Source organism: Enhydra lutris, unplaced genomic scaffold, assembly GCF_002288905.1.
Source record: "Enhydra lutris kenyoni isolate GAN:26980312 unplaced genomic scaffold, ASM228890v2 scaffoldscaffold1, whole genome shotgun sequence".
NCBI classification, from domain to species: Eukaryota; Metazoa; Chordata; class Mammalia; order Carnivora; family Mustelidae; genus Enhydra; species Enhydra lutris.
Genome location: NW_019154085.1, coordinates 29,316,996 through 29,342,002, shown reverse-complemented (window position 1 = coordinate 29,342,002; position 25,007 = coordinate 29,316,996). Strand labels below are relative to the sequence as shown.

The window sequence follows — 25,007 nt, the reverse complement described above, 5'->3', positions numbered from 1 at the left end:
CGACCGAGCCCCTGGAGTCGCTAGGGTCACGGTTCCTGAGGTGAAACGTGAAACGCGAGATCGGTTACTGAACTCCCAAGGCCCGGGCCGGACCTGACGGGGGGGGTTGCCCGCGGAGCCCTAAGTGAGCTCACGGCGAGTAACGGGGGGAAGGGGCGCCGCGGGAGGGGCAAAGGCGCGCAGCCGGAATGTTTTGATGGCGGGGGCGCGCGGGCGGGGGCGCGCGCGGGCGGCGGGGCCGCGCGCGAGGTTGTCCGCTGTTGGGAGCCGAGCCCTTGGCCTGGCGCCGGGCGACCCTGGGGCGCTCTGGGCTCGGGTCCTGGCGGCTGGGTGTGGGGAGGCAACCCAGCCCACCTGGGCGATCCGCTGTCGGACTGGCTCGATTCTTCCACCATCCGCAGGAACCCCTGAGCCCAGGCCCGGCCAGCCAGGGCTCCATGAGCCTGGGTCCACACTGACCCGGTGAGTGGTGAGTTCCCCGAGGGCTTGGTCAGCTCCTTTGGACCCAGGGCTCTCACTAACCCAGTGAGTCCCACTGGGGTCCGGCTGGGTCGTGTTCCACATCCCGTGGGTCTGCACCGACTGGGTGAGTGCCGTCTAGACATGCCCGGCTGTGGGGACCTAGGGACCCCACAGTTCACCCAGGATCTGGGTCTCCACTGACCCATTCAGGATTTCCCATCCAGCTATGCCTGCCTTTGGTGCTAGGAAAGCAGGGGAAGACGTTGACCAGAAAGGCCCTTTTCAGGAAAGACTCTTTTCTTGGGTTTTGGATTTGGGGCTTTGAGGACCCCGAGAGGCCCAATTTCAGAGGCTGAGGTGGGGCGATGGAAGAACAGTCCAGAGGAGCTGCCTGACCTCGGGCCTGTACTGACTCAGTCTTGACAGGCTCAACAAGCCACTTCTTGGGATCCTAGGGTTGGATGAGTATAGTAAACCAGAGGAAGGACACCTCGCCCAGTGCCTCTTTCCCAACGCAGCTCCCTGCCCCATGCTTGGCCTCCTCTCAGTGGAGGCTGGGTTGGTAGGAGGGCTGGGTTTCTTTCTCTCCCCACTCCCCTCTCTCTGGGGCCTGACACCTTCTCCTCCAGCAGCTGCGGAGCCCGGGCATCAAGGGCTGGAGTGGAGCAGACGCTGTCCATGGAGCTGGTAGGGCCATGTGCTTATCTCAAACCTTTGTTTACAAAGTGCTTCGGGACTGCTAGTCTCTTGGGAGACCTGGGTTTCTCTAGGAGGGAGAGAGAAGTCCCCTTAACTCCACTGCATAGAAGACGAAACAGCCCTCCCCGTCCCCCCAAAAGCAACAGAGTCTTGCTTTAGTCCAGCCAGATCTCAGTAGACACTCAGGAAAGGCTGTGGGAAGGACTGAGCTCCCAGACCCTGAGCTTACTGCTCTCCTTTGGTAACTACTCCTCTGCCTTTGAGCTAAGAAGACTGGGAGTAGAGACCAAGCCCAGGGATTCTTTCTCACTCTTTGTGGTCTACTAGGCAGGGCAGCAGACAAGCAGCCCCGGGGTCTGAACCGGATCTCTTCATCATTACTGGCAGGTGGACAGAGCGGACAGGGGGCGGTGGTGATGGCGCAGTTCGACACTGAATACCAGCGCCTTGAGGCCTCCTACAGTGATTCACCCCCTGGGGAGGAGGACCTCCTGGTGCACGTCCCTGAGGGGAGTAAATGTGAGTTCTCTGACCCGACAGCGCAGCCGGGGCCTGGGGAGAGAGCCGGTGGAGGAATGCTGAGGGAGCAAGGGGCTCCGGCTCCTTCAGGGCTCTGACATCTCTGCTCCTGTACCCACAGCACCCTGGCACCACATCGAAAACCTTGACCTCTTCTTTTCTCGAATATCCTTTGTGTCTCTGCGTTGGAGCTCTGGGACCCTTAGCCCCACTCTAAGCCAGGGCCTGGATGGGAAGTTGGGGTGGGTTTGATTCTAATCCCCGGAAGGGAGATGGAACTTTTAAGTTGAAAGAGGCTGGGGAAATAATGATCATTCTGAATAATGATAACCCTGCATTTCCGAAGAGCTATGTGCCTTTCACTTGGTGGTGTCAGTTCATAAGGACCTTCTCTAAAGGAGATCTTTCTTTTTGATGGGACGCTAATAACTATAATAGTTAATATGTTTTGACTTACTTTGTGTCAGCTCTGTGTTAAATACTTTACACCCATTATCTGATACCTAATAATCCTATGAGACGGGTGTTGTTTTTCCAAAGTACCATTGCAGACAAAAGTTGCGAGAGATTAAGTAACTTTGGCCAAAAGCTCGAAAGTCACAGAGCTGGGAGTTAAGTTCGGGCACGTGATCCCCAAAGTCTGTGCTCCTGATTGCTGTCTCTATCAACCACATTTTTCTTGACAATTATACGTTTATAATCTACACCAGAAGAATGGCTTCACTTGCATGCTCATTGGGGAGATCTTTGAGCTCATGTAAGTCTAAGAAGGGATGGTGATGTGGGAAAGGACTGCATCTCAGTCTATCCTTTTCTTTAGCTCAGCCCTGGCACCTGCAGGTGCAGCTCAGTTCCTGGCTTGAAACCCTACAGACTAATTTTAGAGTTCAGGGACTAGGTGTGGCACCAACATTTATAGTCTCATTTTTTTTTTTTTTTAAATCTTCCAAATCCTCTCTCCTCCATGAGGAGAACTCAAGACTTGATTATTTCATCAGAGCCTGGATGGAATGGGCGTGGTTCGGTCAGGAGGTCTCAGAGATGTCAACTACTTAAGAAAAGTGTGTGTTTGGGGCACCTGGGTGGCTCAGTGGGTTAAGCCTCTGCCTTGGGCTCAGGTCATGATCTCAGGGTCCTGGGATTGAACCCCACATCGGGCTCTCTGCTCAGCGGGGAGCCTGCTTCCCTCTCTCTCTCTGCCTGCCTCTCTGCCTACTTGTGATCTCTCTCTCTAAATAAATAAATAAAATCTTTTAAAAAAAAAAAAGGAAAGAAAAGTGTGTGTTCTGCCTTAGTTACATCTAGGAAGGCAGAGCACAACGCTTTCTAAAATGAAAAAGCCATATGGCCTTGCCAAAGAGGATGCGATTGGGAAACCCTCCTTCAATCAGAAAGACTGTAAATCCCCTTAGGGCTTCTAAATACTATCTCAAAAGGAAATCAAGGATTGGGTAGCAGAGACCACAATCACAAGATCTTTGCGTGAGTCTGGTAAGTGGTGGCAGAGATTACTAAGCGGGGGAGGAAAGCAGGTTAATTGTGTGACGCCCAAGGCTAAGAGGAAAAAGCAGGAGCTGGTTTGGACCTAAGACGGTCCTGGGGGCTGAGCAGCAGAGAGCGCCCACTGGGAGTTCTCCAGCCTCTGCTGGTCCCCAAAGGCTGCTCCAATCTTGTTCTGCTGCTTCCAGACTCTTACCCTTTCCCACACTATTTCACTGGTGCCTCTCTGACTCTTGGGCCCTCGTCCCAATCCCCCAGGCAGTTCCTCTTTGTGGTTGCCTTCACCACCTTCCTGGTCAGCTGTGTGGACTACGACATCCTCTTTGCCAACAAGATGGTGAACCATAGTCTTCACCCGACCGAGCCTGTCAAGGTCACTCTGCCAGACGCCTTTTTGCCCGCCCAGGTCTGTAGTGCCAGGTGAGGGCCTCAGAGGACCCCAGAGCCAGAGTTCCACCAACAGGTGGGGAATGGAGTGGAGTGGGAGGCACATTCTCTCAAACACAGACTCGGCCTCAGTCTCGCCAGCCTTCGGGATAGCATCCTGTCTGCCAAGACTCCTTAGGGGCCACTCCTCGTCCCCTTTCTTCTCCCCAACAGGATTCAGGAAAATGGCTCCCTCATCACCATCCTGGTCATCGCGGGTGTGTTCTGGATCCATCGGCTTATCAAGTTCATCTACAACATTTGCTGCTACTGGGAGATCCACTCCTTCTACCTACACGCTCTGCGTATCCCCATGGTGAGACTGGGAAGTGGGGCTGTTCGCGCCACAGTCCAAGGTGCGCTCAGCAGCTGGGGCCTAGTGGGGTGGATCGCTGGGCCTCGGGCATCCCCCTCGCGGCCTGGTGGTTCCAGGAGCCTTCGCTTAAAGGCTCCCCCCAGCTCCACGAGGGGTCTCACAGCTACTGCGGGGAGAAGAGGAGGAGTCCTGGGCCACAAGCCCACCTTCCCTGGCGGCCCTCTCTCCCACCCCGCAGTCCGCCCTCCCCTACTGCACGTGGCAGGAAGTACAGGCGCGCATCGTGCAGACCCAGAAGGAGCACCAGATCTGCATCCACAAGCGTGAGCTGACCGAGCTGGACATCTACCACCGCATCCTCCGTTTCCAGAACTACATGGTCGCCCTGGTGAACAAGTCCCTCCTGCCTCTGCGCTTCCGCCTCCCGGGCCTGGGGGAGGCTGTCTTCTTCACCCGTGGCCTCAAGTACAACTTCGAGCTGATCCTCTTCTGGGGCCCTGGCTCTCTGTTTCTCAATGAATGGAGCCTCAAGGCTGAGTACAAGCGTGGGGGGCAGCGGCTGGAGTTGGCCCAGCGCCTCAGCAACCGCATCCTGTGGATTGGCATCGCCAACTTCCTGCTGTGCCCCCTCATCCTCATCTGGCAGATCCTCTACGCCTTCTTCAGCTACGCCGAGGTGCTGAAGCGGGAGCCCGGGGCCCTCGGGGCGCGCTGCTGGTCCCTCTATGGCCGCTGCTACCTCCGCCACTTCAACGAGCTGGAGCATGAGCTGCAGTCCCGCCTCAGCCGAGGCTACAAGCCCGCCTCCAAGTACATGAACTGCTTCCTGTCCCCGCTGCTGACGCTGCTGGCCAAGAATGGCGCCTTCTTCGCCGGCTCCATCCTGGCCGTGCTCATTGCCCTCACCATCTATGACGAAGACGTGTTGGCCGTGGAGCACGTCCTCACCACCGTCACGCTCCTGGGGGTCACCGTGACCGTGTGCAGGTGCGGCCCAGGGCGGCAGGTGGGGCGTGGGGGGTGGGAGCAAGCCGACTAGTGGCCCCTGGGAGAGGCAGCCCTCTCACCGTGGCCCCACCTCCCGCAGGTCCTTTATCCCGGACCAGCACATGGTGTTCTGCCCTGAGCAGCTGCTCCGCGTGATCCTCGCGCACATTCACTACATGCCTGACCACTGGCAGGGTAATGCCCACCGCTCGCAGACCCGGGACGAGTTTGCCCAGCTCTTCCAGTACAAGGCAGTGAGTGGAGTTGGGAGTTAGGGCCTGTTAGAGACCGGCTGATAGCTCGCTGGTGAGGGCTGGGATCTCGCCAGCTTTCTTGTGACCGCAGTCCCCTCCCTTTCAGGTGTTCATCTTGGAGGAACTGCTGAGCCCCATCGTCACGCCCCTCATCCTTATCTTCTGCCTGCGCCCACGGGCCCTGGAGATCATAGACTTCTTCCGCAATTTCACCGTGGAGGTCGTTGGTGTTGGGGATACCTGCTCCTTTGCTCAGATGGATGTTCGCCAGCACGGGCATCCCCAGGTACTGGGAGAGGATGGGCGCGGGTGGCCAGAGGCAATGCTGGGGTACACCGTGTCCTTGGGCAGACTGCAAAAAAGACACCGCTCTGAGCCAGCGCATCTTGAAAAGGTGGCCCCGTCTCTGGCAGCCAGGCACCAGGGTACACACTGTTTGGGGAACTAGGAGCTTGGGCTGGATTTTAGCCTTCAGCTGGCACCTCTGGCCAAGTTTGCTTGAGAAAGTCACAAACCAAGCAACTCGGCCAGCATACGGCTGCTCCTGGGGCGGGGGTCCGCCCCAGGGCCCTGGACGAGATGTGGCAGTCCTGCTCACGATAGCCTCCCCTATACAGTGGCTGTCGGGTGGGCAGACAGAGGCCTCGGTGTACCAGCAAGCTGAGGATGGGAAGACAGAGCTGTCACTCATGCACTTCGCTATCACCAACCCCGGCTGGCAGCCGCCACGTGAGAGCACCGCCTTCCTCGGCTTCCTCAAGGAGCAGGTTCAGCGGGACGGAGCAGCTGCCAGCCTCGCCCAAGGGGGTCTGCTTCCTGAAAATGCTCTCTTTACGTCCATCCAGTCCTTACAATCTGAGTCTGAGGTGTGTCCCTGGGTACTGGGAGGTGACGGTAGGCAGAGTGGACTCCTGGTGCTGGGAGTTGAGGACCAGGCCTGGGATGGAAGGACCTACCCTTTCGGTTGGTTTCCTTCTGTCCAGTCTGTGCCCTGGGGTTCTGACGTCCAGAATACTGAGGGACCCCGCTGCCTCCCTCCTGCCCTGGGAACCCTACCCACCGCTTTCTTTCACAGCCACTGAGCCTTATTGCAAATGTGGTAGCCGGCTCATCCTGCCGGGGCCCCCCACTGCCCAGAGACCTGCAGGGCTCCAGGCACAGGGCCGAAGTCGCCTCTGCCCTGCGCTCCTTTTCCCCTTTGCACCCTGGTCAGGTGCCCACAGGCCGAGGTCCCAGCACCATGACAGGCTCTGGGTGAGTAGAGGTGGGCTGCAGTGGGAGGGCATGGCAGTAGTCCCCCAGGAGCCTCTGTGGGGCTCAGAAATGTTGACGGCCACTGTTTGTGTGTGCTGGATGGGACAGGCTGGACGCCAGGACGGCCAGCTCTGGAAGCAGTGTGTGGGAAGGACAGCTGCAGAGCCTGGTGCTGTCGGAGTACGCATCCACCGAGATGAGTCTGCACGCCCTCTACATGCACCAGGTGAGCCAGTGGGAAGGGGCAGAGCCCTGGAATCAAGGGGGCCGCTGACAGGCAGAGGGGTTTAGGTGTGGAAAAGCAAGACGTGGGTTCGGAACCCTTCTCTGCCGTTCCCCTTCTCTGATCTGCATTCCCACATAGATGAGCTTATTGTCATCCGGGGCCTTTATACATTTGTTGTTTCCCTTGCCAAGAGTCCACTTCCCTGAGCTAGGCGGATGGCTCCCTCCTTTATTCACGTGTCTGTTCTTACCTCTTCTGTGAGACTATCTGTGGCCATTCTGACCAAAAGAGCCTCCCTTGGCCACCCTCCTGAATCTTCCTGCCTTATTTTTCTCCGTAGCATTTATCTGACATATTTGCATTTTTTTCCTTTTTTTATCTTATTGTCTCTAACTCCCTGCCTCCACCCCCCAGCATATAAAGCCATACAGAGGCTGGGACTTTTGTCTGTTTTGTTCACTGCTGTCTTCCCAGCATCTTGAAAGGGCACCTGGCACTTTCTTACATGGCAGCCAATTCGTAATGGCCTCAAATGACTAGGTTCCAGGGATCTGCAGAGAATTTAATCTGTAAGACGTCATATGTGTGGTACACACTGTTAACGTAGTTACTCTGGGTCATTGATTCTCGGTGATGTGGTGAAAATGGGAACTGGGGGATAGCAAGGTGGGGGGCAGCTGTTTCAGATATCCTATTCCCAACTAATGAGCCCCCCAACCCCCCACCCCCACTTCTCAGCTCCACAAGCAGCAGGCCCAAGCCGAACCTGAGCGGCACGTGTGGCACCGCCGGGAGAGCGATGAGAGTGGGGAGAGCGCCCCTGAAGAGGGGGGAGAGGGTTCCCGGGCCTCCCAACCTATCCCCCGTTCGGCCAGCTATCCCTGTGCTGCAGCCCGGCCCGGAGCACCTGAGACCACCGCCCTGCAGGGGGGCTTCCAGAGGCGCTACGGGGGTATCACAGGTATCAGTGCAAGTCCGGGAGGTAGAGAGCCTTCAGGGAAAGGTGGCTTTTTGGGGGACCTCTTGGGGAGGAAGGAGGTCAGAGCGATCAGGCCCAAAGAGACTGAGCCTCACCCCACCCCAAACGGCCCCAGAACCTTTCTCCACATTTTTGTCTGTGCTCATTCTAAGAGTATGTTTACTTGTGTCTCTAGATCCTGGCACAGTACCCCGGGCTCCCTCTCACTTCTCACGGTTGCCTCTTGGAGGGTGGGCCGAAGACGGGCAGGCAGCCTCCAGGCACCCAGAGCCGGTGCCCGAGGAGGGCTCAGAGGATGAGCTTCCCCCTCAGGTGCACAAGGTAAGGGCTCCAGGACCGGACAATGACTACTACTGGAACTAGTAACTTCCAGGCCAAGATCAAAGCCCCCCGTGAAGGAAGGCAGACCTCTCCTACAGAGATACTGTTGGTCCCCCTCCAAAATACACTCCCCTTTCTTGCCTCACTTTCTCTGAAATCTGAGGCTTGGTTTTCCCTACGCTTTCCTGCCCAGGAATCAAGCTTTCATTTTCCTTTATCTCTGATAAAGACTGTTTTTTTGGTAAGCCGATAGCTGAAGATTATCTCCACTGCTAATGCTTTTCTCTCCACAGGTATAGACGAGGCTGAGGAGGGTCCCTATGTCCCAGGATGGCGGCTGCTGATGCCCCGCCATCCCATCCGCCCGCCACGGAGGGCTCCTCTGAGTGTTGCCTGGCTCCACATGTGTGGTGTTTGTGTGTCTGTGCCTGGCCAAGGGAAATGCCAACACTGGGCTTTCCACAGCCCCAGGAGAGAAATGGGGGGCCTAGGAACCAAGACGCACAGGACTCTAGCCTCATCCCCAGGACCCCCCTTGGCTCAGAGTGTGGTGCTAGAAACTGGTCCCCAGCCCAGCCCCAGTACTGCCACCTTTGCACCCACCCCTGCAAGTCTCCAGAGGACTGCCCACCACAGAACCTGCCAAGCAGGGAGAACCTGTGCCAACTGTGGAGTGGGGAGGTTGGGCCCCAGCCCTCAACCTCTGCAGCCTCCCTCCCCGACCCCAAACAGAAGAGCAGCCCAGGCTGTGGCGCATACCTCACCCCCAGTTCTCTCCCAGTGCTGCAGCCTGCTCGCCTCTCTCCCGCCTCCTGCACAGGACTGGCATGTGGGCCTCTCGCTCCCGTTCTGTTTGCTTTGCTACCATTCTGTTCAGCTTTTGCTTCGCATTGGTGCGGAGGCCCTGGCTCCCAGCTCCTCTCATGCTATCTTTTGACACTAAGAAGGAAGGTTTCTAAACTGGCAGGAGCAGGATGGAAATTCTTTGCTGCCCTCTCCCAACTTTTAAGATGGGCCCCTGGGAGACAGGCCATCCTGGCTCTCATTGCTGCTTACCGTACCCCTCACCGCCTGCACATAGGATGGACTGGGCCGGTTGTGCCCTCGGCTGTCTACCTCCCAGCAGGAGAGCTCTGGCCTGCCTCCCCGGGTCCCCAGAGCAGGGACAGGCGCGACAGGAGGCTTTCGCCCTAGGCTTCGAGCTGCCGCATTGCATGCTGGGATCCAGCTCCTACTTTCCTCTCTACCCCTCACCCAGGTGTAGTCCGCTGCGGGTGTGGTGAACTGTGCTGCCCGAGCTCACAGCGGAAGGCGTAGGAACTGTGTACAGCTTGATAACCCTTAATAAAAAAGGGACTTTGACCAGGTCGCGGCTTGGTGTCTTGCGCCTCTAGCTGTCTCTTCCTGCTAGGATTCTGGGAACAAGTGGGATGTGTGTGATTTTTCCTGATGGCTGGGGACCCTGTCGGGCCCTGTAGGAAAGTGGGGCTGTGCCGCCACTCGGATATAGCGAGCTAACTAGCAGAAGGGTCATTCCCCAGCCGTGCTTCCGTGGAGGTCAAAGTCTGGCTGGACGTGCGGTCAGATTTCGCGCCCTGAGCACGTGACTAAACCGACTCCGCCCCCGTATCTTGCCTCTCCCGCGTGCACCCTCTCCCTCCCACCCCTTCAGGGAGTTTGACCAATGGGGGCCCTACGTGGGGCCTGGAGCCGCCCTGGTGGGCCGGGCGGCTGCGCGAGGGAGCTGCTCGCTGCAGACGCCCAGCATTCCAACCCCGCCCGAACTCCGCAAGAGGTTCCCGGGCTGCGAGCGAGGGGCGGACTGACGGGCAAAGACGGCGTGCGTGCCCTGCGTGAGTGCGTGGCGGCGGCGCGTGCGCGAAGAGTGGGTAGTGTGGCGGGGCCCACGTGTGTCCCTGCCCAAGACCCCTGCGGCTTGGCGCCCCTCGGCTCCATGACCCGAAACACCCCAGCGTCCGCGCCCCGCCCCAGGCAGCTGGTCCCGTTTGCCCTTCCTGCAGTCCCCGCAGTCCCCGCAGTCCCCACAGCCTCGGCCAGCGGCCACGTATCGCCATGGTGATCGTGGGCAACTACTGCGAGGCCGAGGGGCCTTTGGGGCCGGCCTGGGTGCAGGGTGGCTTGAGTCCCTGCTTCTTCTTCACTCTTATGCCCTCGACACTGATGGCCCTTGGGGCTCTGGCCTTGGTGCTAGCCCTGCCTTGCAAGCGCCGAGAACGGCCTGCTGGCGCCCGCGAGGTGTCTTGGAGCTCCGGGCCTCTTGTCGCTCCCTACGTACTGCAGCTGCTTCTGGCCACACTTCAGGTGGCCCTGCCCCTAGCCAGCCTGGTTGGCCAGGTGGGCACTGCGGGGGGCGCCCCGCTGCCAGGCTACCTACTGCTGGCTTCCATACTGGGGACTCTGGCCAGCGCCTGTGGCCTGGGGCTGCTCGTGGTGGAACGTAACCAGGCCTGGCAGAAGCTAGCTATGGGCATCTGGATCGAGTTCAGGCACAGCTCGGGTCTCCTGCTCCTCTGGACTGTGGCATTTACAGCTGAGAACTTGGCCCTTGTGTCTTGGAACAGCCCACTGTGGTGGTGGGCACGGGCAGACTTGGGCCAGCAGGTAAGGGACCTCTTGGGGAGAGGAGAATCGTGAGTGGCAAGGGCCGGGAAGAAGAATGGTATGCCTGGGCACAGTGTTCCACACTTTGGGATGTACCTAAGAAAGGGAAGAAGGGGAGGCCTCCTGGCCTGGCTGCTGATAGCCAGCTGGTGGGGTGTGTCTGTGCTGAGTCACTCTAGATGTTTTTAAAGCTTCCCTGATGCTGGGCCCCTGACTTGGGTATGTGCCCTGTCTCACTACCCAGCCCTGTTATAAGTGTTAATAATGGCATTTTTGGCCTTCTTTGATGCTCTCCGGATACGTTTTATTCTAGGTTCAGTTTAGCCTGTGGGTGCTGCGGTATGTGGTCTCTGGAGGGCTTTTTATCCTGGGACTCTGGGCCCCTGGACTTCGTCCCCAGTCCTATGCCTTGAAAATTAATGAAGACGATCAGGATGTAGAGAGGAGCGAGGTATACATGAATTTCTGAATCTTAGGGTCTGTCTTACTTTCATTGCCTGTCCTCCTTTTTTCCCACCACGATATTTCTTTCCCAAATCTCAGTTTGTGCCCTGTGAGCCTTTCTGATCTCATTGGGGATCACTTGTGGGTCTGAGATAGCTGGGAGCTGTAATCCCATACTTTTTCCCCAGAGGGGTTCGCCTAGGGCACTTCTTTTTGACTTCTGAGCTCCCCGCCCCTATGTGTTTCACCATCTTAGGTTCAGTCAGCAGAGGCACCACCACGATCTACATGGCAAGACCTGGGCAGGAAGCTCCGCCTACTGAGTGGCTACCTGTGGCCTCAAGGGAGCCCAGTTCTGCAGTTCATTGTGCTCATCTGCCTGGGGCTCATGGGCTTGGAACGGGGACTGAACGTGTTGGTCCCCATCTTCTATAGGGACATAGGTGAGGGGATGAAGAAGTGCCAGCTCAGTTCTCTGGTCCTTCATGGGCCACGTGCGGGGTCCAGGCCCTAACCTACGGAGGTGGGGCAGTGTTAGGAGCGGGAGGATGAGAAAGGGGCTGTGGCTGGTGCCTGGAGCAGTTTCTCCTGAACAGAGTCCTCAGGGCCGGAATTGGGCTCTGACTTTCTGTCTCCGTAGTGAACTTGCTGACTGAGAAGGCCCCTTGGAGCTCCCTGGCCTGGACCGTTACCGTCTATGTCATCCTCAAGTTCCTCCAGGGGGGTGGCACAGGCAGTACAGGTACGAGGGACCCTGCTGTCATCCTGGTTGGCATTGGCCTCTTCCCCTCTTCCTCCCCTAAGCACCCCTCCCCTGGCCCTTTGGTGGTCTCGGACCTTTCATCTGGGGTACCGGGCTGATGGTGTTTGGCCCCCCAGCTCTACCGAGGCCTCCCCCGGCTCCCCCTAGGCTTCGTGAGCAACCTGCGCACGTTCCTGTGGATTCGGGTGCAGCAGTTCACGTCACGGCAGGTGGAGCTGCGCCTTTTCTCCCACCTGCACGAGCTGTCCCTGCGCTGGCACCTGGGGCGCCGCACCGGGGAGGTGCTGCGGATTGTGGACCGGGGCACGTCCAGCGTCACGGGGCTGCTCAGGTGCCAGGCCGGCGGAAACGGAGTGAGGGGCGGCGGGCTGGAGGAGCAGGCATGAAGGGGGCTGGCTGTAGAAAGCACCCAGCTTCAGCTGCCTCTTCGTCCTGTTTTATCCTTTTTTTTTTTTTTAACTTTAAGACAAACATAGGTATGCTAAATGGAGCTAGTATCTTATAAATTCTGCTCACTCTTCCAGAGGTTCCCACCCCATCTAGGATGTTGGGTTCTGTTTTTGATACATTGACATATGTATGTGCACAGCCTCACGGCCCTAACAGGGTGCTAGGGAGGGTTTTCCCAAAATGCATGGGATCACGACATAGGTGTCGTTCTCAGAATTGCCTTATCAACAAAACGGCAAGATATCCATTCCTGCCCTGCATGAAGAGCCTCCTCGTTCATAACTGACCCGGCGCATCCTGTCCTTGGGGCCTGCTGCCTGTTTATTTAGCCATCTACCCGCTGAGGGGCAATTCAGCTTGCTTCTATTCTGTCACTGAGAAACAAAACCACAAGGAAACTCCCGGGGGCAGAGCTGCTGGCTCCCAGCCCCTAAACCTTCCTTTGTCGCATGACTTGCCTCCTTAGCTACCTGGTGTTCAACATCCTCCCCACACTGGCTGACATCACCATCGGCATCATCTACTTCAGCATGTTCTTCAACGCCTGGTTTGGCCTCATTGTGTTCCTCTGCATGAGTCTTTACCTCAGTGAGTGCTGCCTGGGGGAAATGTCTCCCTGAAATGCCCCGGGGACTTCCTTGGGTGTGAGCCCTGCCCCTACTCAGCTGGCCCAGCTAGGGGAGGCTATAGATGAGGGGACTCGAATCCACTCCGGCTGCTGCTCCCTAGCACGACGGACTGGCCTCCTCGGCCAGGGGAGCCATAGCTCGGCCTGGACTGAGGGCCGGGGAAGGGCATCCTGGTCACCTTGTGAGTTCACGTCACAGAGAAACCTCATCCATGTAACCAGATGCAGCCAGCCCCCAACAGCATTTTCACACACAGGCCTTGTACAGGTTGCATGGGTGTCTTGGGCACAGCCCCTTCCCTCGGGGAGCTAGGGCTCCCTTTGGTACCTGGGGCCCTGGTCACCGTTCGCGTGTATGTGGCAAGTGGCAGACATCCCCCTGTGGTCTCTGAGAGTGACGCCTTGCTCTCTTCTTCCCCTTCCTCCCCCTCTTGTCACTTTGCAGTTGTGACCATTGTGGTCACCGAGTGGAGAACGAAGTTTCGACGTGCCATGAACACACAGGAGAATGCCACCCGGGCCCGAGCTGTGGATTCTTTGTTAAACTTTGAGACGGTAATGAAGGCCTTGGTGGTATTAGTGTGAGGCATGGAGGTGTGGGCCAGCGGGGCTGCCAGGGGACCTGGGGTGGGGGAGTGCGGTGGGGAGGGAGTGATATTTCAAATGAGGACAGACAGACACCCGGCTGGCTCAGTCGGAAGAGCATGCGACTCAGTCTCGGGGTTGTGAGTTTGACCCCCACGCTGGGTGTAGAGAGTACTTAAATACGAGTAAAAGTTTAAAAAAATAAAATATAAAACGAGGAAGGAGGCAGTGGGAATGTGTTCAGGCAGCAGCCGTGTCTCACAAGGGCGGCTTGACTTCGTCAGGTGAAGTATTACAATGCGGAGGGTTACGAAGTGGACCGCTATCGAGAGGCCATCCTCAAGTACCAGGTGAAGATGCCCGCTGGACACCTGCTGAGACCAGCAGCCCAGCCACACGGAATTGCCAGGGCCAAGGGGAGGACAGCTTTGGGCTGAGAAAATGAGGTCGAAGTTGCCTGGGCTCGGTTTGGATTTGGTGAGAGTGCATATGTGACGTTCCACCTCCCCCCGAACCCCCATGTCATCGCCCCAGGATCTGGAGTGGAAGTCAACAGCTTCATTGGTTCTACTGAATCAGACCCAGAACCTGGTGATAGGGCTGGGGCTCCTCGCTGGCTCCCTGCTTTGTGCGTACTTTGTCAGCGAGCAGAAGCTACAGGTGAGGGCACTGTGGTGGGGACAGGGAAGAGAGGCCCGGGGCCTGTGTCTGGGCCCCCAGGTACCCGGGTGGGAAGTGGGCAGGGTGACAGCCCATAGGCGTCCCGTGACCTTGTCCTCCCCTCGGATCTCTGCAGGTTGGGGACTTTGTGCTGTTCGGCACCTACATTATCCAGCTGTACATGCCGCTCAACTGGTTCGGCACCTACTACAGGTAACTGACCTCTGACCCTGCCCCGTCTGGGGTGCACACTGATATCCCCTGCTCCTCGGAGGGGCCCCAGCCGGCGCTGTTCTTGCAGGATGATCCAGACAAACTTCATCGACATGGAGAACATGTTTGACCTGCTGAAAGAGAAGGCAGAAGTGAGTGAAACGTGGGGAGTGGGGCGTGCAGGACATGGGGGTCTGCGTGGTGGCCCGGTGTTTCAGGCATACCAGACCTGTGGTGGCAGCACACACGGGCGGCACTCTCCTAGGTGAAGGACCTGCCTGGAGCAGGGCCCCTGCGCTTCCAGAGGGGCCAGATTGAGTTTGAGAACGTTCACTTCAGCTACTCCAGTGGGTGAGCCTGCCTTCTGCCACCTCCCAGCCCCTGTCCCGTCGTCCGTTTACATGTGGCCAACCCAGCTTCTCACCCACCATTGCCTAGAAAGGGAGCCTGAGCTGGGGAGGGGCAGGGCCCAGGAGTAGCTCTGCCGATGGAAGAGGTCACTGGGAGTGCCGCAGGCCTGCTGACCATGCCCACCCTTCCTTGCAGGCGAGAGACCCTGCAGGACGTGTCCTTCACCGTCATGCCTGGACAGACACTGGCCCTGGTGAGAGAAGACCCGGGTATTGGCCCAGACTCCTTGAGTTACCCTACTCCCGGTGCTTCTGGAAGTTTGTGATCCAGGCAGTGGAGACCAAATCCTGTCACGCAGGCCATAGGATCGAACGTAGCAGCCTCTGTGGACACTGGCAGCTTCTTGGACAGGAAGCCTTAAGAGCCAGCGGGCCTGAACATGTCTTCCCTCTGTTTCCACTGCGCCAGGTGGGCCCATCGGGAGCTGGGAAGAGCACAGTGTTGCGCCTGCTGTTTCGCTTCTACGACATCAGCTCCGGCTGCATCCGAATCGATGGGCAGGACATCTCCCAGGTAGGGCTCCCAGGGAGGAGACTGTGATTTAAGGGCCTGTGTGTTAAAGAAGGATACTCTGGGGAGTGCTGGCCACTGTCCGGGGAGAGAGGATGTCACCCGTGCAGAAAGCTGCAGCTGGAGCCCTCAGCCTTCCTCGTGCCGTGTGACCTCCCCAAGTAAGGGAGTCCGGGCACGCAGAGCGTCTTGTTTCTTCATAGACAGAGAAACAGACTCAGGGAGGTTGAGGGATTGGCTCACACAGCTAGGATCTGGGGCAGTGGTGACAGGGTTCCTGTACCCCCTCCCATGTGCTTCCCCTCCTGCCCCCCCCCCCCAGCCCCCGCTACCTCCAGGCCAGAGGGCGGGTGTGGGGCAGTCTCACAGCCTGGGGCATTTGGTCTCTTGGCTCCAGGTGACCCAGATCTCCCTCCGGTCACACATTGGAGTCGTGCCCCAGGACACCGTCCTCTTCAACGACACCGTTGCCAACAACATCCGCTATGGCTGCGTCACTGCTGGGGATGAGGAGGTGATGGCGGCTGCTCAGGCTGCCGGCATCCATGAGGCCATCCTGAATTTCCCTGAAGGTGAGCTCCCCTGCAGAGAGAGCCCCTCCCCTGCCTGATTCAGCCCTGCTCCTCCTTCTGACCTCTGCTCCATCCCTTCCTGCTCATCTGGTCACAGAAACCAAATGTAGCCTGTGTGACTTGAGGGAGGTGGGCGATGTTCACAGGATACGAGACGCAGGTGGGTGAGCGGGGACTCAAGCTGAGTGGGGGAGAGAAGCAGCGCATTGCCATTGCTCGCACCATCCTCAAGGCTCCAGACATCATTCTGCTGGATGAGGTGAGGGCCCGAGGCTGCCTGCTTCCCTTCTTCCTCCCTTGCCTGGGTCCAGGCCGCTGCTATGGGGCAGTGTCCCATCGCGGATAGATAGCGTGAATCCCTGCTTCGTAAAGACATCTTAACAGTTCTCAAATGCAGAGAAGGTCCTTATTGATTCCCAAGACCTCAGGTAACAGCTCGTATCCTCCTTCTATGGGGATTTTGGGAGGCAGGGCCAGGTTTACCCAGATCTTCTCTGTAGGCAACATCCGCACTGGATACATCTAATGAGAGAGCCATCCAGGCTTCTCTGGCCAAAGTCTGCGCCAATCGCACCACCATCGTAGTGGCACACAGGTACGGGACCTGGGTGGTGGGTGGCGGGTGGCCACCTGTTGTGCACTGCCTAACTCAACTCTAATTTCTCAGGCTCTCAACTGTGGTCGACGCTGACCAGATCCTTGTCTTTAAGGATGGCTGCATTGTGGAGCGAGGACGGTAAGGAAGCCCGCACGATGAACAGGGCAGGACCTCTGAATGGGGGCCAAGGAAAAGATGAAATCCCAGGAGTGTTTCAGAGGGATCTCTTGGGCCGATCCCTCTCCTCTCTGTGGGCTGGAGGTGAGGACTCTTAGAGTTAAGCAGGTAATAGGGACTTGCACTTTCCTCCTCACCCCAGGCACGAGGCTCTGTTGTCTCGAGGCGGCATGTACGCAGACATGTGGCAGCTGCAGCAGCGGGGACAAGAAGAAGTTTCTGAGGACACCAGACCCCCAGAGTGAGGCCAGTGACTAAAGCTGCGGCCACGTCCCTCCCAAAGGAGAACTCAGAGGGGAAGAAGATGTATCCCTTCTCCCGGCACATTTCATCCCAGTGAAGGGATATGGTGCTAGCCATAGCAGAGGAAAAGAACCTTTCAGAAAAGCACTTTTTGGGGAAATAAAAGTGTGGACCATGCTAGGATCCTTGTGACTCTGGTGTGGGGTACTCTGGGGAGCCTCTACCCTTAAGTCAGGGGTGCATTCTTAATGGGACTCCTCTGGTTTCGGTTGGACAAGAGAAAGAAACACGCCACCTGGAGGTCTTAGTGACTGCCAAGATCCTTTATTCCTTCCAGGCCCCTCCTTGCCCCCTACACATGAGGGCAGCCTCAGTGTAAAGGGGATGACAAAATGCAGGGGGCTATATGGGGCCTGGCCAGCATTCGCCAAGGGCCCACCCACCGGACACTTCTAGCTGCTCTCTCCTGGGCAGCTGGAGAGGCCAGCGGGGCCTTCTGCAGGCTCGGCTCCACACGCTGCTCCTCCGGATGCTCCCCGGAGGTGGCCTCCTCATCTTCACTCCTGGCTGCTCCCAGCCTCCTCTCCCTGTGTACCCTAGAGGTGTGGGGGCCAGAGTCCTCCTCAGCTGAGCCTCCCTCCCCAAGCCCAGGGCCCTAGCACAGGCTGCAGTTGGACGGCTTCAAGCTGCGGCTCTGGGCCTGGAGCAAGGAAAGGGGAAGGAAGGGAAGAAAGGGCATGGTGTCAGGGAAAGGAGGGCTGGTCCTCACTTCAGAGCCTAGTGTGGGCTGGAGTCACACCAAAAACGAAAGGATAACCACCATTCCCAAACTCTACCACTTGAAGAAAGCACCCCCCCCGCCACTCCCCTCCCGGCCAGGCCCTGAGCTCTCCCCAGTCCTCATACCTGCTGCCGTCGGTATTCTGCCTCACTGGCCGACAGGGCCTGTGCTAAAGCTAAGTCTTCTTCCTCCTGAGAACTGGGAGGGAGCAACAGCGCAAGTTGGATGACAGTAATATCTAAAACGCGAGCATCTGATCTGCTAGCGTCCCTGTGCTGAGCGCTTCCGAGTATTCTCAGTCTTCACGTGACCCTACAAGGTAGGTAGCAGTTCTGGCCCATTTTAGAGAAAATCAAGAACCTTTATGGGTTCAAGAACTTGTCAAAGGTTGTAGAGTTAAAAAGCAGAATTTTGAGCCCAACTTCTTAATTATTACTCTATGTGGGGTTGGAGTAGTCCCACCACCGTCCCTCCAAACAGCCTTTGCCCACATCCCACCCTCTTTCACCAGAGGAGGCACCTTGGGGCCTGGGGTTTGGTCTCTGCCAAGGACAATTCCAGAGCTCTTTGCAGAGCCTCATCCTCACTCTGCAAAAAAGGAGAAAGACGACCAGTTGCCCTGGACTTTATTCTCTGTGGGGGGGTTGCTTTGGTCGCTCAAGCTCCGCCCAACTCACCAAGCCATTCTGCAGGGCAATCACTGGAGGGGCTGTCTGGGACGGAGACTGGGTTGTCGCTCTACGGCAGACATTCAAGAGGCTCAGGTCAGAGATGCGAAGGGAAAAAAGGGAGAGAAGAACCAGGCAGGCATGCCTACCTGCTGGGAGAGGTAGATGAAGGCAATGTCCGACTTGGGCTGGGGACGCTGCTTGTAGAAGAAGCCAGACCTTGTGCTCTGGAGATGGCAGCAAGTCTGTAGGGAAGAGACACTCTTGGTATGCCTCCAAGAACAGTCAGCTTGCATGCTCCTCCCAGGCCTTACCCAGGAGGTCAGGAGGGAAATTCCCCCCAAACAGCCTGGAAAAATACGCATTTGAATAGAAAGCTAAAAGACTCCTCTAGCCAAAGGCAACAGGTTTGAAGCTCCCCAACTTGTAACTGTAGAGGCTGAGTCAGTTCCAAAAGGATGGGGTGATTCCTAAAGGCAAGTACTGGACCTGGTTGCAATTACCCTGCCCGGCTGGTGGGGTGACTGTCCCTGGAGCAATCATGGTCCAGTGGGTGACGGTGCTTGATGCAGAAATTTCGGCCACATCGCTCGCAGGTCAGTTTCATCATTTCTCGCTGCCGGCAGCCAGAGCGTTCGCACTTATTGGTGAAGATCTGAGGCAGAGAGGGAAGGTTTGTCTCTGCGGAGACTCTGACCACGTTCTCCAATGCCATCGCAAGAGCTGTTGCGGTTTGCAAGCATCCATGGTCCCAGCTGAGTCATGGCTAACCCCTCCAACGCTTACCTTACGTTTTTGCTGTGCTGGATCTGAGCGACAGTCTCGGTCGATGTGCTCCCCCACAGCGCGGTCAGGGGGCTCCCCTCTGGCCACAGGCACAGGCACATTACAGAGTGGGCATACAGGTACCTGGATATCCTAGAGTTAAGGAGCAGGGGTCAGTCTGTGACCCGCTCCCAGTCAAACCAAATCTCTGGTCCTGAAACAGCCTGCCCGAGAGAACCTGAATATACCCCCTATAAACATGCAAGGAAACAATGTTTCCAGCACTGAGCCTCAGAAAAACAGTAAAGGAGAGGAAATGGGAGACAGAGGGACTCCGGAGATAATGCAAGCATCCTCCACCCGCCCCCTCCCACCCTCCGACCGCCCCCTCACCTTTTGGTAAGCAGATCCACAGTGATGCTGGGCGTAGGCCACATGGTCTGCGCAGAAGATGCCGGAGCAGGCGTCGCACTTGAGCGGCAGAAAATCTGCAGGGAGCAGGTCGGATTGCAGGTCCAGCGGGACCTCAACGTCGTTCCCACTCACTCAGCCTTCCACTCAGGGGAAAGAAAAACGCCTCCCGTGCAACCAACTGCACCCGGTCCTAGGCCACTCTCTCCTAAGCCACGCCCCCTGGCCACCGCCCCCAACTTCGGTCCCCGCCCTCCTCCGGCACTGCCAGCCCCGGAGCCCACCCTTTGCTCCACCTGCAACTCCAAGCCCCTCTTGGCCCGGCCCCGCCCCTCGCGCGCTCCGCCCCTCACCCAAGCGCTGACAGCTCGGCTCGGAACAGTGAGCCCCGAGGTCCGGAAACTCCATCGCCGGCCCGGCCGGGGCCTGCTGGCTGAAGAAACGGCGCTGAGCGTGTGGAGGGGTCTCTCGCTCCGGGTCCGGACCACGATCCCGCACTCCAGGGGGCTCCTGCCCCGCCCCTCCCTCTCCCCCTCCCTGCCGGGGTTACCGGAGCCTCAGCCCTTCCCGGCCAGCGACTCCCACTCCTCCCCCGGCACGCGCGGGCGTGCTGACGTCATCGCGCAGGGCGGCACGTCCCGCGCAGTCTCTGGGTGGCGGGAGGAGCCGCCCCTGCAGAGCCGAGTCCCGCCCTCCCCGGCCCGGTGAGGCGAGGCTGTGGTCGCGCGCGGCTCGGGGCTGGCTGGCGCTGGCGGGCGCTGGCTAAGCTCCCGGAAGGGCGAAAGCGCCGGCGAGGGCTTGGGTAGTTAGTATCTTGGGGAGGGAGGGCTGGGGGCTTTTCACAATCGGGTCCCGCGCCCGCTCCTCACTCTACCACTCTCGCCCTTTCGTCCACTGCGACGGCTGCTCTTACTGCCCACGAGCTGACGACTCCCATATTGCCTCGAAGTGAGATTTCTCCCCAGACCTGCGCATCCTTCCTCCGGTTTTACCTCTGATGCCCTTCTGTAAGACTTCGCTGACCCTCCCCAGTCTGAGTTAGGAGCACCTGCTGTGTCATCTTCCCGATGGTGTACTAGCGCCCATTATCGCCTTGTAATAAGCGGTTCACACACGCGCTCGTGAATGTACGGGGCAGTGAGGGACCACCTCTATCTTGTTCTAGGTCCCTGACGCCCAGCGCAGTGCCTAGGATTCTGTGGTTTTGTTAGGTGGGTTTGATACAATTTCGAAAGTTGTTTTTAGAAGTAAAGTTGTTTTGACACGGGAATGAAGTAAGTTGGGTCGGGATGTCATCATCTCACCTGTTCTCACAGGTGAGGACTCAGTAGCTCAGCGGCTGAGGGGCCCCTGGGGGCTTATTAATAAAAACATATGAAGAAACAACTGGATGATATATACAAAGACATGACTCACAGGGCAATATATATCCATTTCAGATACCCCAGTCCAGGGTGGGCGTGTATTCTTTCAGTCAAAACCTGAAGGGTGAGTGGATGTTGGTTGGCTAGGTGAAGGCTGAAGGAGAAAGGAAGAGAGTGGAAGGAGATGGTATTCCAGGCAGAGGAATCAGCAGGGACAAAGAGCTCGAAATAAGAGTGGGAATGAGGTCCTTCAGATGACCTTTAAGAAAGCTTGGGGCTAGGGGACGCCTGGGTGGCTCAGTGGATTAAGCTGCTGCCTTCAGCTCTGGTCATGATCTTGGGGTCCTGGGATCGAGCCCCGCATCTGGCTCTCTGCTTAGCGGGGAGCCTGCTTCCCTCTCTCTCTGCCTGACTCTCTGCCTACTTGTGATCTCTCTCTGTCAAATAAATAAATAAAATCTTAAAAAAAAAAAAAAAGAAAGCTTGGGGCTATACACAACTGATAAATTATTGAACACTACATCTAAAACTAGTGAGGTACCTATATGTTGGCTAATATAACTAAAATTGAAATTTTAAAATTTAAGTAGAAACAAATTTATTTAATTTAAATAAAAACAAAAAGAAAGCTTGGGACATCTGGATCTTAGGTACAGAAAGCAGTCTGGCAGGAGGTGAAGCTGGCGAGCTAGCAGGAGACAAATTAGCTCAGATAGTGGAGGCCACAGCAGTATTGAGAATTTCAACATAAATATGACAAGAGACTAGAGATAGCTTTAAGCAGGGAAGTGACATGATCAGGATTGTATTTTGGGGAAATCACTCTGGCTTCAGCGTGGAGAACAGATCAGGGGAAGTATGAGATTGGAAAAAGGGAGATGGGGGGAGGTGGTGTAATCCAGGCAAGAGATGATGATGGCCTGAATCTGAGTAGGGGCAATGCTTAGAATTAATGAGAGCTCAGTAGAGAGTTTAGATATGAGATAGATATTTTAAAATAAGTAACTTTCCAGTGTATCACTAAAGGGATAAAATGGGGGTGGGGGGAATTCTATTCCCAGAGCAATTATAAAGTACTTAAAAATTTTTTAAAGAAAAATTCCAACCTTATCTGCAGGAAACACTTTGACTTACCTCTATGCAAAAGTTCAGCCAAACATTAGTTTAGTGTATGGAGCACCTTTGGCCATTCTTTCAGGGAAATCCTGACAGCTGCTTCCCTCAACCCACCCTCATACCCTGGGGTGGCTCAGGACAGCCATGTTTCTGCCTTCCCAAAGATGATTGGTCTGGGAGCAATCACCTGACATGTACTGGGTATCTAAGTTTGTGTTCCCCTAAAAGCATAGCCTGAGACAAGGATTTGGGTGCAGGTGGTTCACGTGGGAGTAATCGTAGCCAAAAAGAGAAAGAGACAAGGAAGGAAGGAAAACCAATGAAGAATGTTATTGAGCTGGTTACCACCATGGTAATAGGAGCTCAGTTCCACTGGCAACCATAGGAGAAACCACGCAGACTGCACCTCAGAATTGTCTTTCTAAAGGGCAGACGGTGGGGCGCACTCCTGTTTGCCATGAGCTGGGGGTTGCTGCCAGTGGTGGTAACTCTCCACGCCCACTCTGCGGAGCCTGTGCTCATGTGTGCAAGCTGAGCTATGGAGGCTTTACCTTGAGGCAGAGATGGCAAGGCTGGGCTTTGAGGTAGGAAGCCATTAGGGCTTCTATGAACAGCACAGCTGCAGTCATAGATGGACTGAGCAAATGTGGCACAGGGCACTAGGAACATCTGCTATATTTGGCAATATTTGGCTAATCGGTTTCTTTCCCAAAAATTTGGAATTGAGGTCAAGAGAATCAATGTTCAGAAAACCATGGGGCCTGTAACATAACCTATAGTTTGGCCCTCTGCCATACTCCCATACTGTCATACTGACTGGGTAACAGGAAAAGAGATTGTTATCTGCAATATTCTGTTTTCACAGTGGGACACAGTGAGCCTCCTAAAAAGAGGTTGATCTTGTAGCTCACCTATATGGGCTTAAGTCATACCACTGATTCTTTTGCCTCTTCCCAAAGTCTACACTCCGACAAAACTGTGGCTAACTGCCATTACCCCTCATTTCACTTTGTCTGTTTTAAGACAGTTGTAAGTCATCCCGTTAGAGTCAGGGTACTTCTTAAGGCTTCGTCAGAATCTCTGATCACAATGTGAAGTCAGGCTGATGACATTGTGGAGGCTTCTGAGACAGGTCTACACATCAGGCCCTCTGCCATGGGGTTTAGCTTTTGACCCTGGCCCTGTAGAAGAACATGTTGAAGAGCTTGCCATTTGTGAATTCCAAAACTCCGTATCTGTGAAATCCAGCCTCAGTTCGGTTAGATTTAAACTTATGAAATAGCTAATATTTGACTACTTTTTTTACACTTAAAAATTTTTCATATGGGGCACCTGGCTGGCTCAGTTGGTAGAGTGTGCAACTCTTGATTTTGGGGTTGTGAGTTTGAGCCCCATGTTGGGTATAGAGATTACTTAAAAAAATAAAATCTTTAAAAAAATTTTTGTATGATTTATTCTAACCTAAGCAGCATACATCATGGGCAAGAATTGTTTTTCTCTGACCTTCTATCTAATCGTGAGCCTGCTGGGTTTTTGCACCAAGACATGAAGGCAAACAGTTACTGTCTGAGAGTATGGGCTAAGTCCACATACCTTAAAAACAGAGGTGCCAAATGTCTATGTACCTCTGCCCTTCAAACTTTTATTTTCTACTAATCATATATAAGAAGAGGATATAGATAGGAAATAAGTTACGCTGCCATAACGGGGACTCAAAACCAGTGGCATAAATAAGAAAGAAGTTTAATTTCTTGTTTGTGTAATAATCCAAGGCTAGTATGAAAACACCTCTCAAAGGCCCGGACACCTCCGTTTTGTGCCCCCTTCATCCTAACCTGTTGCCTTTGTCCATGTGGTCCCAAAAGAGTCCTTGCTCCAGGCAGCAGAATGAAGGAGCGGAAAAGGAAGGCATGCCAGTGATTTAATTTTATTTGCATACATCACTTCTGGGTGCTTTGGATGGACTAGCACTTAGTCACAATGATCATACCTAGCTCCATCGTGCTCATTCCCTCGCTAGGAAATGTAGTCCTCAGCTGGATGGTCATGTGCCCAGATCAAATTTCAATTATTATGTCAGTGAAGGAAAACAGATATTAGGGAGGAGACTAGTGTCACAAGGGGGAAATAAAGGACACATTTTTATGTTACGTGGACCATCTTGAGCTTGAAGTACTAAAGCAGGGTGTGGGTCACATAACGTCACATAGCAGCCAAGATTGTAGGCCTCTTCCCTCATGTGGTTTGAGGAGAACGAGCTCTGCTTGGCCTGTCCCCTGTTGCAGTGCTCTCTGCTGGTTGTCTACCTAACAGCCTTTCCCAGCTCCCTCCTTGAGGACAAAACCATGATTTTAATCACCCTTGTGTTCTACGTGGATCCCTTTGCAGCCCCTAATCTTAAATGCTCTAAGTCAGTGTTTCTCAAACTTGTTAACCACTACCAACATTGAATACCCATTTTATAACTACATTTTATAAGCCAACACACTCCCAGAGGCCAAAACTAATACTTGACCTTATTAATGTTTGATATACTCCAATATTCTATTGTTTCATTTTTAAAAAAATCTGGTTGCCCATTCACTATGTTGATTTCCATCCCACCCACCCCCCATTAATCGTTTGTAATCTTTGGCTCTGGGGGGAGGGGGAAGCCAAGCTGCTCTAAGCCAATTAAGCTGCCTTCATTCCCCTTGGTTAAAGCATATTACACAATTTGTAATCTGAAAGAAAAATTTATCCTTATCTCAAAAAACCAAAATGATGATCATTCTCTTTAAAAAATATAATGCTAAAAATACAATGCTGGAGGTTTTCTAATAAGCCTCCTTAACCTTCATCTAGTGCTCTTGGAAATATAACTGTTGTTATATTTGGCTAACAATCTACTACTGATAAAAGCACACTTTATAGTTTATAGCATTGGGCTGTGGAAATTGATAAGGTGTTGTTCATACATAACTTCAAAGAAACATACATATCCCCAAAGGCATTTTTTTTTTTTTGCCTTGTGGAATGTTAATCAGTTTGTAACCAACCTAGTAATTTTGTTCATTTATTGATACACATTTCTTCCTTGAAAA

The 25,007-nt window shown here is 55.2% G+C and overlaps 3 protein-coding genes across 10 annotated transcripts; 2 read left to right on the top strand and 1 right to left on the bottom strand.

Annotated features, from left to right (window-relative positions):
* Positions 1 to 186: 186 nt before the first annotated feature.
* On the top strand, positions 187 to 9,310 carry LOC111150832 (autophagy related 9A). Of its 2 annotated transcripts, XM_022508495.1 has the most exons (15): positions 187 to 1,149; positions 1,549 to 1,680; positions 1,802 to 1,845; positions 2,373 to 2,437; positions 3,439 to 3,600; positions 3,781 to 3,922; positions 4,161 to 4,909; positions 5,010 to 5,163; positions 5,270 to 5,449; positions 5,781 to 6,029; positions 6,239 to 6,417; positions 6,526 to 6,643; positions 7,382 to 7,604; positions 7,798 to 7,943; positions 8,237 to 9,310. In XM_022508495.1, exons 2-15 carry the CDS (start codon positions 1,578 to 1,580, stop codon positions 8,240 to 8,242), a joined length of 2,520 nt encoding a protein of 839 aa, XP_022364203.1. In that variant the 5' UTR covers positions 187 to 1,149; positions 1,549 to 1,577; the 3' UTR covers positions 8,243 to 9,310. The 2 variants fall into 2 exon arrangements, with proteins under 2 accessions (XP_022364203.1, XP_022364291.1); XM_022508583.1 differs by lacking the exons at positions 187 to 1,149; positions 1,549 to 1,680; positions 1,802 to 1,845 and having other exon boundaries at positions 2,378 to 2,437; positions 3,443 to 3,600.
* Positions 9,311 to 9,842: 532 nt separating this feature from the next.
* LOC111150963 (ATP binding cassette subfamily B member 6 (Langereis blood group)) lies at positions 9,843 to 16,999 on the top strand. Of its 4 annotated transcripts, none has more exons than XR_002640840.1 (19): positions 9,843 to 10,565; positions 10,879 to 11,016; positions 11,266 to 11,452; positions 11,650 to 11,751; positions 11,920 to 12,103; positions 12,689 to 12,810; positions 13,296 to 13,405; positions 13,720 to 13,785; positions 13,970 to 14,095; positions 14,232 to 14,308; positions 14,397 to 14,460; positions 14,574 to 14,659; positions 14,855 to 14,912; positions 15,128 to 15,232; positions 15,627 to 15,801; positions 15,899 to 16,060; positions 16,302 to 16,396; positions 16,469 to 16,537; positions 16,719 to 16,999. XR_002640840.1 is itself a non-coding variant. In XM_022508675.1 (19 exons), exons 1-19 carry the CDS (start codon positions 10,017 to 10,019, stop codon positions 16,819 to 16,821), a joined length of 2,529 nt encoding a protein of 842 aa, XP_022364383.1. In that variant the 5' UTR covers positions 9,843 to 10,016; the 3' UTR covers positions 16,822 to 16,999. The 4 variants fall into 4 exon arrangements, 3 of the variants coding, with proteins under 3 accessions (XP_022364383.1, XP_022364551.1, XP_022364465.1); XM_022508675.1 differs by having other exon boundaries at positions 15,948 to 16,060; XM_022508843.1 differs by lacking the exon at positions 10,879 to 11,016 and having other exon boundaries at positions 15,948 to 16,060.
* Positions 17,000 to 17,127: 128 nt separating this feature from the next.
* On the bottom strand, positions 17,128 to 20,033 carry LOC111141769 (zinc finger AN1-type containing 2B). Of its 4 annotated transcripts, none has more exons than XM_022494578.1 (9): positions 19,798 to 20,033; positions 19,427 to 19,521; positions 19,055 to 19,186; positions 18,772 to 18,923; positions 18,418 to 18,513; positions 18,278 to 18,359; positions 18,121 to 18,188; positions 17,726 to 17,798; positions 17,128 to 17,519 (listed from the first exon to the last, which is right to left on the bottom strand). In XM_022494578.1, exons 1-9 carry the CDS (start codon positions 19,850 to 19,852, stop codon positions 17,475 to 17,477), a joined length of 798 nt encoding a protein of 265 aa, XP_022350286.1. In that variant the 5' UTR covers positions 19,853 to 20,033; the 3' UTR covers positions 17,128 to 17,474. The 4 variants fall into 4 exon arrangements, with proteins under 4 accessions (XP_022350286.1, XP_022350294.1, XP_022350310.1 ...); XM_022494586.1 differs by having other exon boundaries at positions 18,278 to 18,338; XM_022494602.1 differs by lacking the exon at positions 19,055 to 19,186 and having other exon boundaries at positions 18,278 to 18,338.
* Positions 20,034 to 25,007: the final 4,974 nt, after the last annotated feature.

Coding starts and splice junctions, on each gene's coding strand:
- LOC111150963 (XM_022508675.1), top strand. CDS start 10,017: ATGGTGATCGTGGGCAACTACTGCGAGGCCGAGGGGCCTTTGGGGCCG. Junction 11,752..11,919: donor GGGTGGCACAGGCAGTACAG/GTACGAGGGACC, acceptor GGCTCCCCCTAG/GCTTCGTGAGCAACCTGCGC. Junction 15,802..15,947: donor CATCCTGAATTTCCCTGAAG/GTGAGCTCCCCT, acceptor CGATGTTCACAG/GATACGAGACGCAGGTGGGT.
- LOC111141769 (XM_022494578.1), bottom strand. CDS start 19,852: ATGGAGTTTCCGGACCTCGGGGCTCACTGTTCCGAGCCGAGCTGTCAG. Junction 19,187..19,426: donor GTGGATCTGCTTACCAAAAG/GTGAGGGGGCGG, acceptor CCTTAACTCTAG/GATATCCAGGTACCTGTATG. Junction 18,924..19,054: donor CAGCACAGCAAAAACGTAAG/GTAAGCGTTGGA, acceptor TCTCTGCCTCAG/ATCTTCACCAATAAGTGCGA.
- LOC111150832 (XM_022508495.1), top strand. CDS start 1,578: ATGGCGCAGTTCGACACTGAATACCAGCGCCTTGAGGCCTCCTACAGT. Junction 3,923..4,160: donor ACGCTCTGCGTATCCCCATG/GTGAGACTGGGA, acceptor CCCACCCCGCAG/TCCGCCCTCCCCTACTGCAC. Junction 4,910..5,009: donor GTCACCGTGACCGTGTGCAG/GTGCGGCCCAGG, acceptor CACCTCCCGCAG/GTCCTTTATCCCGGACCAGC.